The sequence below is a fragment of the Ranitomeya variabilis genome, chromosome 1 (assembly GCF_051348905.1).
Source record: "Ranitomeya variabilis isolate aRanVar5 chromosome 1, aRanVar5.hap1, whole genome shotgun sequence".
In the NCBI taxonomy this organism is placed as follows: domain Eukaryota; kingdom Metazoa; phylum Chordata; class Amphibia; order Anura; family Dendrobatidae; genus Ranitomeya; species Ranitomeya variabilis.
In genome coordinates, this window is record NC_135232.1 from 614631240 (window position 1) to 614652387 (window position 21148).

Consider the following 21148-nt stretch of genomic DNA (forward strand, 5'->3'; position numbering starts at 1 on the left):
CTGTTCCCTTGAGTATTTCCTTTTTTGTTTCTAGTCCCTCATACAGCTTCAGAGGTATGGGCATTTTTATTTTGTGCTACTTTTGATGCTCTTTACAAGGGGGCGTGGCTCAAAGTAATAATTATGTGTAACTTAAAGCCACACCCCTGAGGATCCTATGAGCCATACCACCTTGGGTCAAGGCACACCCCCTTGGGTCGATAATTTAGCTTCAAATAAAAAAGGACCATATGGCAGCCTTTAAAAAAAAAAAAAAAAAAAAGAAAGAAAACTGAATACTCGGGAGAAACGGGAAAACTAGTCCCTTTTGATCTGGTGACAGGTCCACCCTCTTTAAGAAAAATGATTTATACAATCGGTCATAAAATGCATCAAAGCCATCACAACCGGTCAAGGCAAGCCGCCTGTTAATGCTGTGCAAAACCAGCCCCTTCATCATCTGCACACTGCGCTTTCCATTCATTGCTATGGGAGTGCCAAGACCTCCATTCCATGGGACAGTGCACCAGAGCCCCATTTTTTCAGATAGATGCACTGGGACCTGACTATGTCATAAAAATGTACCAAATGGGACAACCCTTTGATGACAACCCATACCTCCAAATCTACAGTATATTATAAACTACCTCTGGAGTTAGCAAGTATCGATTCACAGGACCTGCGTCCATCTGCTATGTCCGTAAACTGTGGCCATTGGACGAGAGCCCCGAGAACCGCCTCCAAGCTCCCTGCCTCTCTTTTGATTAGTTGGCCTAGTGACACATCACAGGTCAGTCATACCACAACGGTCCTGAATCCACAGATGTTGGATGTAGCCGATGTACCGGGTCCTGAGTCCACAGATGTCGGATGTAGCCAAAGGACCGGGTTCTGAGTCCAGAGCCCACAGATGGCAGACGTAGCCGACGGACCGGGTCCTGAGTCCACAGATGTCGGATGTAGCCAAAGGACCGGGTTCTGAGTCCAGAGCCCACAGATGGCAGACGTAGCCGACGGACCGGGTCCTGAGACCACAGATGTCGGATGTAGCCGATGGACCGGGTTTTGAGTCCAGAGCCCACAGCCCACAGATGTCGGATGTAGCGGACGGACCGGGTCCTGACTCCACAGATGGCAGATGTAGCCGAAGGACCGGGTTCTGAGTCCAGAGCCCACAGATGTTGGATGTAGCCGACGGACCGGGTTTTGAGTCCAGAGCCCACAGATGGCAGACGTAGCCGACGGACCGGGTTCTGAGTCCAAAGCCCACAGATGGCAGATGTAGCCGAAGGACCGGGTTCTGAGTCCAGAGCCCACAGCCCACAGATGTCGGATGTAGCCGACGGACCGGGTCCTGACTCCACAGATGGCATATGTAGCCGAAGGACTGGGTTCTGAGTCCAGAGCCCACAGATGTCGGATGTAGCCGACGGACCGGGTTCTGAGTCCAGAGCCCACAGTTGTCAGATTCAGCCGATGGACCGGGTCCGGAGAGCCGATTAATGACTTCAAGGAACAATATAAGACATCAACAGTACCTCATCAGAAACTTTGAACCTTCGTAAGAGAGCGACCACTTTTTGCTTGAAGTTCTGCTGCTGTAAAACGAAAAACACAACTTTCATAGTTTTCTAGCAGGTTGTTGGATGCTTAAAAAAAGTTTTTCGTACAATGGCTGTGACTAAAGCAGATTCATCGATATCTAGCACTGGCTATGACAGCACTTGTAAAATCCAACATCTTTGCAATAAACCTTTTTTTTTTTGCTGCTTTTATGTACCAACACTGAAAAGAAAAATTTTACATAGCTAAATACATAATAAAAGATGGTAGAGTCTACATTCTCAGATTACACACACACTATATATTGAGGAATATTTAGGGTGCAGATAAAAGTTTAACTTCTAGTCTCTCGTATGCTTATATGTGAAAACCTGTACAGAAGACCGTTCACCAGATTACACAACACAAAATGCCAAGTTAACAAATAGATATTTAGACCTGGTGAGGCCAGTGAACTTGTTATGAAAAATCCATTGCTGCATAAACCTTTGTGAAACTTTTCATGCATAACATTAAAATGACAATTTGAAGAATCCATCTTTAGCTGGACTCAAAAAACGCTCATTTTAAATGGAGGATTTGAATAATTACACCAGCCTTATCAGGTCTAAGGTCTTTTAACCATGCTATAAAACCTGATGACAGATCTGCTGTAAAGGGAACCTGTCACATTAGAAAAGTGACCAGATATGTTTGCAGTTTGGAGGGAACCGATTCAGTATAATTTGTCATGTATTAGTCCTAAATTCTGCTAGATTGGGATTTAGGAGCCCAGTGGGTAGTCCTATTGAATGGCTGACAAAATTAATTGCTGTAGGACTACCCCAAAACAGGCAGATGTTGAGATCAATAAATAATAAATAATGCAGAATTTATGCCCATACATCAATCTGCTCAGCTCCTCCTGGTCTATAACATGCAGCCTGCAGGATAAAATACACTTTCCATGCGACGGGTTCCCCTTGAGCCATCAATAGGAATGAACGTTTGTGAACTGAAGCATGAAACATTGAAAAATACAAATAAAATATGAATAAAGAAATAAATTGTTATTCATGATATTAGTTGATTAAAGTGGACATGTCATTGTGGAAAAGAAGAGTGAAAGGTGTGAAGAGTGAATAGGGGACACTCGATCCCTCAACAGGGCGCACAACCTTCCAATCATCTGGCAGTGTTGTGTTGGGGACTAGTCATGGTTTCCCTGGGGCTAATGTGCTCACTCCGCTTTGTCGTCATCCCGTCCAGAATGGGAAACAGTACCTTACTATTGGCTGTGACAGCAGGAGTCAGTCCGCCATTTGTGGTCATTTGGATCTACGGAGCACGTGTGTCCACCAAACTGGGCAATGTTAGGTGGACGCTCCAAAAGGGAATCAAGATGACAAGAGAGGGTGCTATAACAAGTACCTGCAATACTTAGAAATCCACAAGGATCTCTAAAAACTGTAAGTGAGGGACTCGCTAATGATTTTCTGCCATTAAAGACTGCAAGAATAGCGCAATCTTCAGTCCTTGAACACCAGAGCCCCAACAAGAGGTCGTATATTGTCAGAGGAAAACATGGAGCGTGTGTACATCTGCTGAGTTACTACTGGGAATTACAACGGGATCTGAAATGTGTCTGTCACACCGAGTGCAGAACGCCGGCGCACAATGACAAGGCCACTTAAAACCAAGTTAATCAGGTTGCAGGGATGACGAGCGCAGGACACAATAATGGCTGACGGAGTTAGTGTAAGTAATGTAAACCGACCCGAGTTATGGACGTGGTTCTTACTATCGTTCTTCGCTGCTTCTTTGGCTTCCCCACATCAAACTCATCATCATCCAGGTCCTGCAGTAAGCAAGCAATAGAAGACAACGACCATAAGCACATCACATAACGATGCACATTCACATTACGCTGTCCGATTTGGGAGTTTGCAAAAGAAAAAGGATGTATGAAGAATGGATCGTATTCCCTTTCCTTCCCTCCCCCCGTGCTCTCAAAGACTTGAGTGGCTGAGACTGATCAACTCATGCAAAAACGAATCAAAATTGAACATGGGGTCGTTCTGGCGCTTCATGTTTAGTTTGTCCAAAGGAAGAGACAGTGACACCAGCGCTGATTGGGCATCACATGTCATTCCACCGCATCACAGCCCCAAGGACCGTGAGTGCCACCACCACTGGAATGGCGCTAGCACAGGAGGCGAGCATATGCTTTATTATTTTATCAGGGCTGAACATTAGTTTAAGAAGGGGTTGTCCTAGTAGTGGACAACGCCTTTGAGCCCTAAAGGAAAACTCTTGGGAAAACGGATGGCACCGTGTTATGCGTAAGTGGGTGGTGTATGGTGGCCTTTTTCATCCTTGTGTAAAGTATCATCGAGTCCTGGGGTTAGGGTGGAAGTATTTTACTAAAACTGACTTTAGCAGAACCTGTACCAGGTCAAAAGTGACCAGTTTTTGCTTTTTATTTTATTAATTATCGCTCCTCCCTGAGCTCTCTGTTTATTTTTTTTCCCAAAACCAGCCATATGGTTTGAGAGATAAGAGCCTTTTAATTTAATGCTGATTTTTTAAAGGTGTGGCTTACAGGGTAATAATGCAGAGTAGCCTGAAGACACTCCCCAGAGGATCCTGTGAGCCACGCCCCCGCGCCACATTACATGGAAAAATTAGCACCAAATAAAAAGGCCCACATCTCTGGAACAGAATGGTGGATTATTCAAAAGAGAAAAAATGTAAAAACAGCAGAACAAGTTGAGAGTGGGTGTAGAGAACGGCTGTATTACACAGTCACAATCTACCTCTAAAAGCTGTGGGTGGAGTAGAGCTCGGCCCACCACTATTAACCACTTAAAAGACTTTCGACACACCCATCTCCTCCACCCTCTGTGATCCGATGGTTTGCTATAGCAGACGGAGGTCCGCTGAAGACCACCCCCTTGCCTGATTTACGGAGACTGTGCAGTTTACTGTATACAGCAATTTCCTTGAGCTGGGCATTATACTGATGTGGCCTCCCATGCCTGTGTGTCCACTAGTTTGGCTCAGTCCTTCTCAGCCCTTATCCACATGCATGTCACTTGACTTGGTAAGGTTTTAATATAAGAGTTAGGTCTGTCCTAATTATCGCAATCAATGAGATCATGCTTTCCCCGTACCGGAAGTCCGCTGCCTCGAAGTAACCTTTGACTCTACCCTGTCCTTCAAACCGCACATCCAAGCTCTGTCCCCCTCCTGTCGCCTCTAGCTCAAAAATATCTCCAGAATCCGTCCTTTCCTCAACCCTCAATCTACTAAAATGCTTGTGCATGCCCTCATCATCTCCCGCCTTGACTACTGCAACATCCTTTTCTGTGGCCTCCCTGCTAACATGAATAACCAGAAAAAACGTACTATCCTTTAAAACGATATTTTATTACTATTAACTTATCTAAAATTCCAATAAATAAAACTCAATTGTATGCAATCAACATCAGCCAACTGGGTTGGGTAAGCTAGAAAAATAGGGAGAAATTAGCAAATATGCCTGACACAGTCCCTGTAGGTGGCCCTAAAGTGTCTTAAACCTACCTACCAGCGGAGGTTGGCACCCTAGAATTCGATATGGCGCCCCCGCTCACCGTCGACTGTCCCTTCTCACCCTAGTAGGGTCCTACTTGCTACCCACACCCAGGTACCCACAGACATACACACACAAATTGACCAATAGGTCACACTAACCAAAAAACGTGAAAAAGTGAAAAAAGAAAAAAGTGAACGAAAAATTCTAAAAACACTGCAGACATTGCTGCATAATTACACTAAATAGCATGTACCCCACAGTTACCTCAAAAAAGTTTTTTGAGAAAAAAAGAAAAAAATTTTTTTGGATAGTGCAGAGTTATGGGGTACAGCGGGGCACAGTTGGAGTGTGCTTAGTTAAATATTCAGAGGTCATGAGTAGTGAAGCCTCTAATAGATGTAACAGTAGGTCACTGTCTTAGTTAGTGGTTGATGACCTGAAAATCATAGACAGACCAATAAGACTAATGTACAGAGTGGATCCCTAGGCAAGATAGCACCCCTCCGAAAAGGTTAGCAGATATATGAGTACACTCAATGGATGTAAGTATTTTGTTGGGTGATATAGATATTACACCCTAAATTGTCCAAAAAATAAAACAAAATATTCAACAAAAACAAAAACAAAAAAAAAAAACAAATAGACCCAAATGAAAAAATTATCTGCCTTATAGGGTATCACATATAGTATTTCTCATTTAGTTTAAGGGCTAATGCACACCAGAATACAGAGATGACTGAGAACCATCCCTCATTACTCGCTCTATATTAGATGATCTGATAAGCTCATATTGCTATAAGTAGCATATTTGTCTGCACTCTAGATGCCATACGAGTTCCGCATCTTATAACATAGAAAAAATCAGCAAAACATTAAACAAAATCAAAAGAAAGAAAGAAACACAACACAAATTGGTATCACATATAGTGTCTCTCAATTGCGTTAGATTAGTGCATCTATAAGCCCAAAATATCTGAGGCCAATCCCTTATAGGATATCGCATATAGTATTTCTCATTTAGTTTAAGGGCTAATGCACATCAGAGTACAGAAGCAGCTTAGAACCATCTCTCATTACCCTCTCTATAATAGATAGTCTGATACACTTTTATTGCTGTCAGTAACACATTAGTCTGCACTCTAGATGCCATACGAGTTCCGCATCTTATACCATAGAAACACAAAACAAATTGGTATCACACAAAGTGTCTCTCAGTTGCGTTGGATTAGTGCATCTATAAGCCCAAAATATCTGAGGCCAATCCCTTATAGGATATCGCATATAGTATTTCTCATTTGGTTTAGGGGCTAATGCACATCAGAATACAGAAACAGCTGAGAACCATCTCTCATTACTCTCTCTATAATAGATAGTCTGATACACTTTTATTGCTGTCAGTGACACATTAGTCTGCACTCTAGATGCCATACGAGTTCCGCATCTTATACCATAGAAAAACTTAGCAAAATATTAAACAAAGTCAGAAAAAAGAAAGAAACACAAAACAAATAGGTATCACATAAAGTGTCTCTCAATAACGTTAGATTAGTGCATCTACAAGCCCAAAATGTCTGAGACCAATCCCTTATAGGATATCGCATATAGTATTTCTCATTTGGTTTAGGGGCTAATGCACATCAGAGTACAGAAACAACTGAGAACCATCTCTCATTACCCTCTCTATAATGGATAATCTGATACACTTTTATTGCTGTCAGTGACACATTAGTCTGCACTCTAGATGCCATACGAGTTCCGCATCTTATAGCAAAGAAAAAATTAACAAAATATTCAACAAAATCAGAAAAAAGGAAAAAACACAAAACAAATTGGTGTCACATAAATTGTCTCTCAATAACATTAGATTAGTGCATCTACAAGCCCAAAATGTCTGAGGCCAATCCCTCATTGCTATCCTATAAGCAAGTACTGTACTTGGTCTGTCTTGACAAAGAAACATAAAGAAAAAAAACTTATCTGAGTAGGTGACATATTCAGTCCCATCTCGCCATCCCTACGCGTTTCACCCCTTCCCAGTTTAGGGGCTCATCAGGGGATAAATTCGGATATAGCAACAATGGCTTCAGAGGTCTAGCAACAATAGCTACAGGAGTGGGTTTCAGGCTACAGGAGTGGCTGAAACCCACTCCTGTAGCCATTGTTGCTAGACCTCTGAAGCCATTGTTGCTATATCCGAATTTATCCCCTGATGAGCCCCTAAACTGGGAAGGGGTGAAACGCGTAGGGATGGCGAGATGGGACTGAATATGTCACCTACTCAGATAAGTTTTTTTTCTTTATGTTTCTTTGTCAAGACAGACCAAGTACAGTACTTGCTTATAGGATAGCAATGAGGGATTGGCCTCAGACATTTTGGGCTTGTAGATGCACTAATCTAATGTTATTGAGAGACAATTTATGTGACACCAATTTGTTTTGTGTTTTTTCCTTTTTTCTGATTTTGTTGAATATTTTGTTAATTTTTTCTTTGCTATAAGATGCGGAACTCGTATGGCATCTAGAGTGCAGACTAATGTGTCACTGACAGCAATAAAAGTGTATCAGATTATCCATTATAGAGAGGGTAATGAGAGATGGTTCTCAGTTGTTTCTGTACTCTGATGTGCATTAGCCCCTAAACCAAATGAGAAATACTATATGCGATATCCTATAAGGGATTGGTCTCAGACATTTTGGGCTTGTAGATGCACTAATCTAACGTTATTGAGAGACACTTTATGTGATACCTATTTGTTTTGTGTTTCTTTCTTTTTTCTGACTTTGTTTAATATTTTGCTAAGTTTTTCTATGGTATAAGATGCGGAACTCGTATGGCATCTAGAGTGCAGACTAATGTGTCACTGACAGCAATAAAAGTGTATCAGACTATCTATAAGGCCGGGGTCACACATGCGAGAAACACGTCCGTGTCTCGCATGTGAAACCCAAGCTCTGGCGCCGGCACTTGGGAGCGGAGCGTGCAGCTCCATGTGTTCCTATGCGGCCGCACGCTCCGCTCCACAGTGCCGGCGCCACAGCTTGGGTTTCACATGCGAGACACGGACGAGTTTCTCGCATGTGTGACCCCGGCCTTATAGAGAGAGTAATGAGAGATGGTTCTCAGCTGTTTCTGTATTCTGATGTGCATTAGCCCCTAAACCAAATGAGAAATACTATATGCGATATCCTATAAGGGATTGGCCTCAGATATTTTGGGCTTATAGATGCACTAATCCAACGCAACTGAGAGACACTTTGTGTGATACCAATTTGTTTTGTGTTTCTATGGTATAAGATGCGGAACTCGTATGGCATCTAGAGTGCAGACTAATGTGTTACTGACAGCAATAAAAGTGTATCAGACTATCTATTATAGAGAGGGTAATGAGAGATGGTTCTAAGCTGCTTCTGTACTCTGATGTGCATTAGCCCTTAAACTAAATGAGAAATACTATATGCGATATCCTATAAGGGATTGGCCTCAGATATTTTGGGCTTATAGATGCACTAATCTAACGCAATTGAGAGACACTATATGTGATACCAATTTGTGTTGTGTTTCTTTCTTTCTTTTGATTTTGTTTAATGTTTTGCTGATTTTTTCTATGTTATAAGATGCGGAACTCGTATGGCATCTAGAGTGCAGACAAATATGCTACTTATAGCAATATGAGCTTATCAGATCATCTAATATAGAGCGAGTAATGAGGGATGGTTCTCAGTCATCTCTGTATTCTGGTGTGCATTAGCCCTTAAACTAAATGAGAAATACTATATGTGATACCCTATAAGGCAGATAATTTTTTCATTTGGGTCTATTTTTTTTTTTTTTTTGTTTTTGTTGAATATTTTGTTTTATTTTTTGGACAATTTAGGGTGTAATATCTATATCACCCAACAAAATACTTACATCCATTGAGTGTACTCATATATCTGCTAACCTTTTCGGAGGGGTGCTATCTTGCCTAGGGATCCACTCTGTACATTAGTCTTATTGGTCTGTCTATGATTTTCAGGTCATCAACCACTAACTAAGACAGTGACCTACTGTTACATCTATTAGAGGCTTCACTACTCATGACCTCTGAATATTTAACTAAGCACACTCCAACTGTGCCCCGCTGTACCCCATAACTCTGCACTATCCAAAAAATTTTTTTTCTTTTTTTCTCAAAAAACTTTTTTGAGGTAACTGTGGGGTACATGCTATTTAGTGTAATTATGCAGCAATGTCTGCAGTGTTTTTAGAATTTTTCGTTCACTTTTTTCTTTTTTCACTTTTTCACGTTTTTTGGTTAGTGTGACCTATTGGTCAATTTGTGTGTGTATGTCTGTGGGTACCTGGGTGTGGGTAGCAAGTAGGACCCTACTAGGGTGAGAAGGGACAGTCGACGGTGAGCGGGGGCGCCATATCGAATTCTAGGGTGCCAACCTCCGCTGGTAGGTAGGTTTAAGACACTTTAGGGCCACCTACAGGGACTGTGTCAGGCATATTTGCTAATTTCTCCCTATTTTTCTAGCTTACCCAACCCAGTTGGCTGATGTTGATTGCATACAATTGAGTTTTATTTATTGGAATTTTAGATAAGTTAATAGTAATAAAATATCGTTTTAAAGGATAGTACGTTTTTTCTGGTTATTCAATTTAATATATCCTTTCAATATTCTAGCTGGTTTTCTATGCCTCCCTGCTAACACCCTTGCACCTCTCCCGTCCATCCTTAACTCTGCTGCCCGAATAATTCATCTCTCTCCTCGTTACTCCTCTGCTTCTCCCCTCTGCAAATCTCTTCACTGGCTCCCATTCCCTCAGCGTATCCAGTTCAAATTACTAATACTAACCTACAAAGCCATCCATAACCTGTCTCCTCCATATATCTCTGAACTAATCTCCCGATATCTTCCCTCACGTAATCTCCGGTCCTCCCAAGACCTCCTTCTCTCTTCCACACTTATTAGCTCCTCTTCCAATCGCCTCCAAGACTTCTCCCGAATATTCCCCATCCTCTGGAATTCTCTGCCCCAACACACTATCAACCACATTCGGATCCTTCAGACGGAACCTGAAAACCCATCTCTTCAGGAAAGCCTACAGCCTGCACTGACCCCGCTGCCTTCTCATCACTACCGAAGCTACCACCTCACCAACACCGGAGCTCCTGCAACCCTCAACCTATTGTCTCCTTCCCCATAATCCTGTAGAATGTAAGCCCGCAAGGGTAGGGTCCTCGCCCCTCTGTATCAGTCTGTCATTGTTAGTTTGTTTACTGTAAGTGATATCTGTAACTTGTATGTAACCCCTTCTCATGTACAGCACCATGGAATCAATGGTGCTATATAAATAAATAATAACAATAATAATAATAATTACGGTCACCATGGAGTGGTGGGATGGCTTTCACATTTTTTCTTTATCAAAAAACATGCCTAAACACCGTACATTATTTTCATGCACTATTGCTATTTGTTTACTGCAGGGTATTTAATTATTATGCTTTGTCTTTGTTTTTTTCTGTATACAGCAATAGTAAAGTATTGCTATGTATTGTATAAGTTATCCGGTTCAAGTAAGAGGACTAACAAAGTTTAAAATAAAAATTGGAATCATTCTCTATTTCATCCATTAAAAAAGAAATTAATTAAAAATACACGTATCATCGCTCTGTCAAAATATAAAATTAATCATAATCGCTAAACACTCTTAAGAGAAAAAAAGTTAATAAAACTGACAAGTTGTGGGGGTTTTTTTGGTCCATGCAATGCCGCAAAACCCAAAAAAAAATATATATATATATATCAATAAGAGACAATCAAAATGTAATTCCACCCCAAAATGGTATCAATAAAAATGTCTGCTTGCTCTGAAAAAAACACTGTCCCAAAGCATAATCATTAGTGATGAGCGAGTGTAATGACAAACAGCCGTAAATCATTCAGTTGAGGTGATAAAAACGAAATCTCCGAACGCTAATAAATACTCGGGAGACCACCCGAGCGTGCTCGAGAAAACCTGAGCAACGAGTACACTCGCTCATCTCTAATAATCATCAGTAAAATGGAACCATTGTGTTGCAATTTTCCAAGGCCCATAACCAAGTTTTTTTTTTTGAACGATGTTGACAACAGCACTGCAGACAATAAAAGACACCAGTAGCAGCTGCAGAAACTCCGAGTTGGACCCGAGGAAGGTTTAAATGCAATGGTGGTTTGTGTGACATATCTGAGCTTTCCACATCTTACCACTGGGATTTTTGCCCATTTCTTAACCCCTTCACCCCCAAGGGTGGTTTGCACGTTAATGACCGGGCCAATTTTTACAATTCTGACCACTGTCCCTTTATGAGGTTATAACTCTGGAACGCTTTGACGGATCTTGGCGATTCTGACATTGTTTTCTCGTGACATATTGTACTTCATGTTAAAGGTAAAATTTATTCGATATAACTTGCGTTTATTTGTGAAAAAAATAGAAATTTGGCGAAAATTTTGAAAATTTTGCAATTTTCCAACTTTGAATTTTTGTGCCCTTAAATCACAGACATATGTCATGCAAAATACTTAATAAGTAACATTTCCCACATGTCTACTTTACATCAGTACAATTTTGGAACCAAAATTTTTTTTTGTGACGGAGTTATAAGGGTTAAAAGTTGACCAGCAATTTCTCATTTTTACAACACCATTTTTTTTTAGGGACCACATCTCATTTGAAGTCATTTTGAGGGGTCTATATGATAGAAAATACTCAAGTGTGACACCATTCTAAAAACTGCACCCCTCAAGGTGCTCAAAACCACATTCAAGAAGTTTATTAACCCTTCAGGTGTTTCACAGGAATTTTTGGAATGTTTAAATAAAAATGAACATTTAACTTTTTTTCACACAAAATTTATTTCAGCTCCAATTTGTTTTATTTTACCAAGGGTAACAGGAGAAAATGGACCCCCAAAGTTGTTGTACAATTTGTCCTGAGTACGATGATACCCCATATGTGGGTGTAAACCATTGTTTAGGCGCATGGCAGAGCTTGGAAGGGAAGGAGCGCCATTTGACTTTTCAATGCAAAATTGACTGGAATTGAGATGGGACGCCATGTTGCGTTTGGAGAGCCCCTGATGTGCCTAAACATTGAAACTCCCTACAAGTGACACCATTTTGGAAAGTAGACCCCCTAAGGAACTTATCTAGATGTGTGGTGAGCACTTTGACCCACCAAGTGCTTCACAGAAGTTTATAATGCAGAGCCGTAAAAATAAAAAATCATATTTTTTCACAAAAATGATCTTTTCGCCCCCAATTTTTTATTTTCCCAAGGGTAAGAGAAGAAATTGGACCCCAAAAAATGTTGTGCAATTTGTCCTGAGTACGCTGATACCCCATATGTGGGTGTAAACCATTGTTTGGGCGCATGGCAGAGCTTGGAAGGGAAGGAGCGCCATTTGACTTTTCAATGCAAAATTGACTGGAATTGAGATGGGACGCCATGTTGCGTTTGGAGAGCCCCTGATGTGCCTAAACATTGAAACTCCCTACAAGTGACACCATTTTGGAAAGTAGACCCCCTAAGGAACTTATCTAGATGTGTGGTGAGCACTTTGACCCACCAAGTGCTTCACAGAAGTTTATAATGCAGAGCCGTAAAAATAAAAAATCATATTTTTTCACAAAAATGATCTTTTTGCCCCCAATTTTTTATTTTCCCAAGGGTAAGAGAAGAAATTGGACCCCAAAAAATGTTGTGCAATTTGTCCTGAGTACGCTGATACCCCATATGTGGGTGTAAACCATTGTTTGGGCGCATGGCAGAGCTTGGAAGGGAAGGAGCGCCATTTGACTTTTCAATGCAAAATTGACTGGAATTGAGATGGGACGCCATGTTGCGTTTGGAGAGCCCCTGATGTGCCTAAACATTGAAACTCCCTACAAGTGACACCATTTTGGAAAGTAGACCCCCTAAGGAACTTATCTAGATGTGTGGTGAGCACTTTGACCCACCAAGTGCTTCACAGAAGTTTATAATGCAGAGCCGTAAAAATAAAAAATCATATTTTTTCACAAAAATGATCTTTTTGCCCCCAATTTTTTATTTTCCCAAGGGTAAGAGAAGAAATTGGACCCCAAAAAATGTTGTGCAATTTGTCCTGAGTACGCTGATACCCCATATGTGGGGGGGAACCACTGTTTGGGCGCATGACAGAGCTCGGAAGGGAAGGAGCGCCATTTGGAATGCAGACTTAAATGGATTGGTCAGCAGCCGTCACGTTGCATTTGCAGAGCCCCTGATGTACCCAAACAGTACAAACCCCCCACAAGTGACCCCATATTGGAAACTAGACCTCCCAAGGAACTTATCTAGATGTGTTGTGAGAACTTTGAACCCCCAAGTGTTTCACTACAGTTTATAATGCAGAGCCGTGAAAATAAAACATCTTTTTTTTCCCACAAAAATGATTTTTAGCCCCCCAAATTTTTATTTTCCTAAGGATAACAAGAGAACTTGGACCCCAGAAGTTGTTGTTCAATTTGTCCCGAGTACGCTGATAACACATATGTTGGGGTAAACCCCTTTTTGGGCGCACGGGAGAGCTCGGAAGGGAAGGAGCACTGTTTTACTTTTTCAACGCAGAATTGGCTGGAATTGAGATTGGACGCCATGTCGCGCTTGGAGAGCCCCTGATGTGCCTGGACAGTGGAAACCCCCCAATTCTACCTGAAACCCTAACCCAAACACACCCCTAACCCTAATCCCAACGGTAACCCTAACCACACCCCTAGCCCTGACACACCCATAATTCTAATCCCAACCCTAATCCAAACGTAAATGTAATCCAAACCCTAACCCTAACTTTAGCCCCAACCCTAACTTTAGCCCCAACCCTAACTTTACCTCCAACCCTAGCCCTAACCCTAACCCTACCCCTAACCCTAACCCTAAACGTGACTGAAATACGTGGCACTGAAATACGTGGCACTGAAATACGTGGCACTGAAATACGTGGCACTGAAATACGTGATACGTGGCACTTAAATACGTGGCACTGAAACACGTGGCACTGAAATACGTGGCACTGAAATACGTGGCACTGAAATATGTGATACGTGGCACTTAAATACGTGGCACTGAAATACGTGGCACTGAAATACGTGGCACTGAAATACGTGGCACTGAAATACGTGGCACTGAAATACGTGGCACTGAAATACGTGGCACTGAAATATGTGATACGTGGCACTTAAATACGTGGCACTGAAACACGTGGCACTGAAATACGTTATACGTGGCACTGAAATACGTGGCACTGAAATACGTGGCACTGAAATACGTGCAACTGAAATACGTGGTACTAAAATATGTGGCACTGAAATACGTGATACGTGGCACTGAAATACGTGGCACTGAAACACGTGGCACTGAAATACATGGCACTGAAATACGTGGCACTGAAATACGTGGCACTGAAATACGTGGCACTATGACTGTCAGAAAATGTTCATTAAACGGTTAGGGGTGAGGTTAGGGGTAGAGTTAGGGTTAGGGTTTGGATCCCTTTATCACCTTGATGGTGGTGGGTGGCTTTTCAGTGTGTTTTCTGTTTTTTTTCGATAAAAATGCATGCGTTTTTAACGCAAACAAACGCATGTGCTTAAAAACGCAAGAAAATACTGCAGGTTGTATTTCTGAAAATGAACGCATGCAGAAAAAAACCGCATGCGTTTGAAAACGCGACCAAACGCGTACAAAAAAACCGCATGCGTTTTCAATGTTAAATATAGGGAAAAAACGCATGCGTTTTTTTGTGCAAAAAACGCTGCAGACAAAAACGGAAGTGTGAAACCAGCGACGCTTTTTATAGCAAAAAAGTTTTTGCGTCTCCACCTTTTGAGACCTATAATTTTTCCACATTTGCTCCACAGAGTCATGTGAGGTCTTGTTTTTTGCGGGACGAGTTGACGTTTTTATTGGTAACATTTTCGGACACGTGACCATTTTTGATCGCTTTTTATTCCGATTTTTGTGAGGCAGAATGACCAAAAACCTGCTATTCATGAATTTCTTTTGGGAGAGGCGTTTATACCGTTCCGCGTTTGGTAAAATTGATAAAGCAGTTTTATTCGTCGGGTCAGTATGATTACAGCGATATCTCATTTATATCATTTTTTTTATGTTTTGGCGCTTTTATACGATAAAAACTATTTTATAGAAAAAATAATTATTTTGGTATCGCTTTATTCTCAGGACTATAACTTTTTTATTTTTTTGCTGATGATGCTGTATGGCGGCTTGTTTTTTGCGGGACAAGATGACGTTTTCAGCGGTACCATGGATATTTATATCAGTCTTTTTGATCGCGTGTTATTCCACTTTTTGTTCGGCGGTATGGTAATAAAGCGTTGTTTTTTGCCTCGTTTTTTTTTTTTTTCTTACGGTGTTTACTGAAGGGGTTAACTAGTGGGGCAGTTTTATAGGTTGGGTCGTTACGGACGTGGCGATACTAAATATGTGTACTTTTATTGTTTTTTTTTTTTTTATTTAGATAAAGAAATGTATTTATGGGAATAATATTTTTTTTTTTTTTTCATTATTTTGGAATATTTTTTTTTATTTTTTTTTACACATTTGGAAATTTTTTTTTTTACTTTTTTACTTTGCCCCAGGGGGGGACAATACAGATCGGTGATCTGTCAGTTTGCATAGCACTCTGACAGATCACCGATCTGCGAGAAGTGCAGGCTGCTTCACAGTGCCTGCTCTGAGCAGGCTTCTGTGAAGCCACCTCCCTCCCTGCAGGACCCGGATCCGCGGCCATCTTGGATCCGGGTCTGGAGCAGGCAGGGAGGGAGGTAAGACCCTCGCAGCAACGCGATCACATCGCGTTGCTGCGGGGGGCTCAGGGAAGCCCGCAGGGAGCCCCCTCCCTGCGCGATGCTTCCCTGCACCGCCGGCACATCGCGATCATGTTTGATCGCGGTGTGCCGGGGGTTAATGTGCCGGGGGCGGTCCGTGACCGCTCCTGGCACATAGTGCCGGATGTCAGCTGCGATATGCAGCCGACACCCGGCCGCGATCGGCCGCGCTCCCCCCGTGAGCGCGGCCGATCGGCTATGACGTACTATCCCGTCGGCGGTCATACGGGCCCACCCCACCTCGACGGGATAGTACGTCGGATGTCAGGAAGGGGTTAAAGGGAAGGTGCCATCAAAAAAAATTTTTTTACAGCAATTGTAAAAATGTAAAGAATTAATGTTTAAATTTTCTTAAAAAATATTTTCATTTGTTTATAATTTTGTAAAATATGAAAAATAATTTGAAAAGTTTTGGAATTTCCACTTTTAAACACTAGGGGGAGCAGCTGCTGAAATTTCAGAAAAACCTAGTGTACAACTAGCTCACATTACTGCACTGCAGTAATTATGGGCGGAGTCTGCTGACGTGTGTGATGTCACTCCTCTCCTTCCATGTGTTTGCTAAGGGATGAGAGAATTCAGGAACCCAGTGAGCAGCCATTTTGTCAGTGACTGCAGAGTAAGGCTGCCGTCACACTAGCAGTATTTGGTCAGTATTTTACCTCAGTATGTGTAAGCCAAAACCAGGAGTGGAACAATTAGAGGAAAAGTATAATAGAAACATATGCTCCACTTCTGCATTTATCACCCACTCCAGGTTTTGGCTTACAAATACTGAGGTAAAATACTGACCAAATACTGAATGTGTGACCGCAGCCTTATACTGACAAGTAGACAGTCACCGAGGATGGCAGGCAGCAAGGATTCTGGGAGATATGTGGTGGAGGGAGCAGGGTGACAGCAGCACAGAGTATTTCAGGAGAGCAGTGTGCTGGTCTATGGGGGGCACCATGTTCAGCGCACAGAGCAGCCAGGGATTGTACATAGAGTGCTGTCTTTTATACACATGGATGGACCGTCTGCTCCACAGAAATACAGGAAACATTTCTGTGGATTGATGGCCTGTTCTGATCCAGACTCTGCATGCAAAGACCCCAATCCCCTCCTCACATCCTGTCTTCTCCATCCTGTCCTGGCGATGTGTGAAAGTGAGACGACAGGCGCAGTCCGGGGTGACGCTGGGGGAAATGTAGCCATAGAGTAATGATAAAAATGAGACCCCTCTCTTCAGCTGCCTCACCAGCCCTGACTGCACCTAACTGGAGGTCATGCTGCCCCCTCTATTACCCCAGACCCGCGTGCAGGTGCTCAGACAGAACCACCATAGAATGGGCCCGCTTTCTGAAGATAATACTGCCATAGTGTTCTCACATAATACCGCTATATAGATCACACATAATACCGCCATATACATCACACACAATACTATCAAATAGATCACACAATACTGTCATACAGTTCTCACATACCACCATATAGATCACACATAATACCGCCATATAATTCTCACCTAGTACTTCCACATAGATCACACATAATCCCACAATATAGTTCTCATATACCACCGTCATATAGTTTTTACATCATTCCACAACACTGATCAAACATAATATTGCCATATAGATCACATATAATACCGTCACTTAGATCACACAATACTTGGTGGCATAATGTGCGATATTATATATATATTATAATATCCCGGCATAATGTGTGGTCTTTATGGGAGTATTATGTGATTATATATCGGCATTATACGTGATCCATATGGTATTGTGCTGCTCTAGGGAGGTGAGAGACGTATGGTGGAAGGAGCAGGGTGACAGGAGCACAGTATTTCAGAAGAGCAGTGTACTGGTCTGTGGGTGGGAGGGTGTGCTCACTCACACGCTCGCAACTGTATACTTATAGCCTTTACTGGCTATTAAAATGGGGGACAGCCCCCCAAAAAAGACGTGGGGCCCCCTATAATTAATAACCATGAAATATTATGCAGACAGCTGCGGGCTTACATTAATAGCCTAGGAAGGGGCCATGGATACTGTCCCCCCCCCCCCCCCAGGCTAAAAACATCAGCTCTCAGCTGCCTTTTACATGCGCCTTTTCTGGCGCTTTGCCTGGCAATTTCCACTTGCCCTGTAGCGGTAGCAAGTGGGGTTCATATTTGTGGAGTTAATGTCACCTTCATATTGTCCGGTGACATCAGGCCCGCGGCTTAGTAATGGAGAGGCGTCTATAAGGCACCCATCCATTACTAATCCTATAGTTGTATTGTAAATAAAGACTCGGCCAGAATAAAGTCCTTTATTAATCTTTTTTAAACCATACCGAACGCATAATCCTCGACTCCCACATCTCCCACAACAAAAATAATAAACCACAATGGGAAAAGACACGCAGGGGGGAGAGTGCATAGGAGAGGATTAGATACTGACTGCTGAGCCGTGTATCTAATCCTGGCCTGTGTGATACCGACAGCTGAGCCATGTATCTAATCCTGTCCTGTGTGATACCAACTGCTGAGCCGTGTATCTAATCCTGTCCTGTGTGATACCGACTGCTGAGCCGTGTATCTAATCCTGTCCTGTGTGATACTGACTGCTGAGGACACAGTACACGGGACAGGATTAGCTACCCAGGACTAGATTAGCTACACAGGACAGAGGTAGCAGTGGTATACAGAGGCAGGCAGGCAGTGGTATACAGAGGCAGGCAGTGGTATACAGAGGCAGGCAGGCAGTGATATACAGAGGCAGGCAGGCAGGGGTATACAGAGGCAGGCAGGCAGGGGTATACAGAGGCAGGCAGGCAGGGGTATACAGAGGCAGGCAGGCAGTGGTATACAGAGGCAGGCAGGCAGTGGTATACAGAGGCAGGCAGGCAGTGGTATACAGAGGCAGGCAGGCAGTGGTATACAGAGGCAGGCAGGCAGTGGTATACAGAGGCAGGCAGGCAGGGGTATACAGAGGCAGGCAGGCAGGGGTATACAGAGGCAGGCAGGCAGGGGTATACAGAGGCAGGCAGGCAGGGGTATACAGAGGCAGGCAGGCAGGGGTATACAGAGGCAGGCAGGCAGTGGTATACAGAGGCAGGCAGGCAGTGGTATACAGAGGCAGGCAGGCAGTGGTATACAGAGGCAGGCAGTGGTATACAGAGGCAGGCAGGCAGTGGTATACAGAGGCAGGCAGGCAGTGGTATACAGAGGCAGGCAGGCAGTGGTATACAGAGGCAGGCAGTGGTATACAGAGGCAGGCAGTGGTATACAGAGGCAGGCAGTGGTATACAGAGGCAGGCAGTGGTATACAGAGGCAGGCAGTGGTATACAGAGGCAGGCAGTGGTATACAGAGGCAGGCAGTGGTATACAGAGGCAGGCAGTGGTATACAGAGGCAGGCAGGGGTATACAGAGGCAGGCAGGCAGTGGTATACAGAGGCAGGCAGGCAGTGGTATACAGAGGCAGGCAGTGGTATACAGAGGCAGGCAGGCAGTGGTATACAGAGGCAGGAAGGCAGGGGTATACAGAGGCAGGCAGGCAGCAGTGGTATACAGAGGCAGGCAGGCAGTGGTATACAGAGGCAGGCAGTGGTATACAGAGGCAGGCAGTGGTATACAGAGGCAGGCAGGCAGTGGTATACAGAGGCAGGCAGGCAGTGGTATACAGAGGCAGGCAGTGGTATACAGAGGCAGGAAGGCAGGGGTATACAGAGGCAGGCAGGCAGTGGTATACAGAGGCAGGCAGTGGTATACAGAGGCAGGCAGGCAGGGGTATACAGAGGCAGGCAGGCAGTGGTATACAGAGGCAGGCAGGCAGTGGTATACAGAGGCAGGCAGGCAGCAGTGGTATACAGAGGCAGGCAGGCAGTGGTATACAGAGGCAGGCAGTGGTATACAGAGGCAGGCAGGGGTATACAGAGGCAGGCAGGCAGTGGTATACAGAGGCAGGCAGGCAGTGGTATACAGAGGCAGGCAGGCAGTGGTATACAGAGGCAGGCAGGCAGTGGTATACAGAGGCAGGAAGGCAGGGGTATACAGAGGCAGGCAGGCAGTGGTATACAGAGGCAGGCAGGCAGTGGTATACAGAGGCAGGCAGCAGTGGTATACAGAGGCAGGCAGGCAGTGGTATACAGAGGCAGGCAGTGGTATACAGAGGCAGGCAGGCAGTGGAATACAGAGGCAGGCAGGCAGTGGAATACAGAGGCAGGCAGGCAGTGGTATACAGAGGCAGGCAGGGGTATACAGAGGCAGGCAGGCAGTGGTATACAGAGGCAGGCAGGGGTATACAGAGGCAGGCAGGCAGTGGTATACAGAGGCAGGCAGGCAGGGGTATACAGAGGCAGGCAGGGGTATACAGAGGCAGGCAGGGGTATACAGAGGCAGGCAGGGGTATACAGAGGCAGGCAGTGGTATACAGAGGCAGGCAGCAGTGGTATACAGAGGCAGGCAGCAGTGGTATACAGAGGCAGGCAGCAGTGGTATACAGAGGCAGGCAGCAGTGGTATACAGAGGCAGGCAGCAGTGGTATACAGAGGCAGGCAGCAGTGGTATACAGAGGCAGGCAGGCAGTGGTATACAGAGGCAGGCAGGCAGGGGTATACAGAGGCAGGCAGGCAGGGGTATACAGAGGCAGGCAGGCAGGGGTATACAGAGGCAGGCAGGCAGGGGTATACAGAGGCAGGCAGGCAGTGGTATACAGAGGCAGGCAGGCAGTGGTATACAGAGGCAGGCAGGCAGGGGTATACAGAGGCAGGCAGGCAGTGGTATACAGAGGCAGGCAGGGGTATACAGAGGCAGGCAGTGGTATACAGAGGCAGGCAGGCAATGGTATACAGAGGCAGGCAATGGTATACAGAGGCAGGCAGGCAGTGGTATATATAGGGGCAGGCAGTGCTAGGTGGTATATAGGGGCTGGTAGCAGTGGTAGATGCATAAGAAAATAAAAACCCTGTACTTACCTTCCATCCTCTCTCAGGAAATGCTGAGTCATGTTCAGGGCAGAGCAGTGTGACGATCTCCCTGCTCTGCTCTGAACAGGTCGGTAGTGAGCAGTGATTGCAGCCTGTACTGTAATACTAAGTACAGGCTGCAATCACAGCTCCTTGCTGCAGATACTCACCTCGGACCCTCGCTTCCCAGCAGCAGCTTCTG

The 21148-nt window shown here is 44.0% G+C and overlaps 1 protein-coding gene across 15 annotated transcripts in view; it reads right to left on the reverse strand.

The window, feature by feature from the left end:
• PACS2 (phosphofurin acidic cluster sorting protein 2) overlaps window positions 1-21148 on the reverse strand; it is a 120328-nt gene that overhangs the window by 35658 nt on the left and 63522 nt on the right. For 7 of the 15 annotated variants that reach the window (XM_077260678.1, XM_077260674.1, XM_077260680.1 and 4 more), the window contains exons 7-8: window positions 3299-3379; window positions 1518-1577 (exon numbers count right to left, since the gene is read on the reverse strand). In XM_077260678.1, the coding sequence (XP_077116793.1) occupies window positions 1518-1577; window positions 3299-3379 (141 nt within the window). The remainder of the gene's footprint in view (window positions 1-1517; window positions 1578-3298; window positions 3380-21148) is intronic. The other 8 variants (XM_077260683.1, XM_077260681.1, XM_077260677.1 and 5 more) reach the window with 2 other exon arrangements.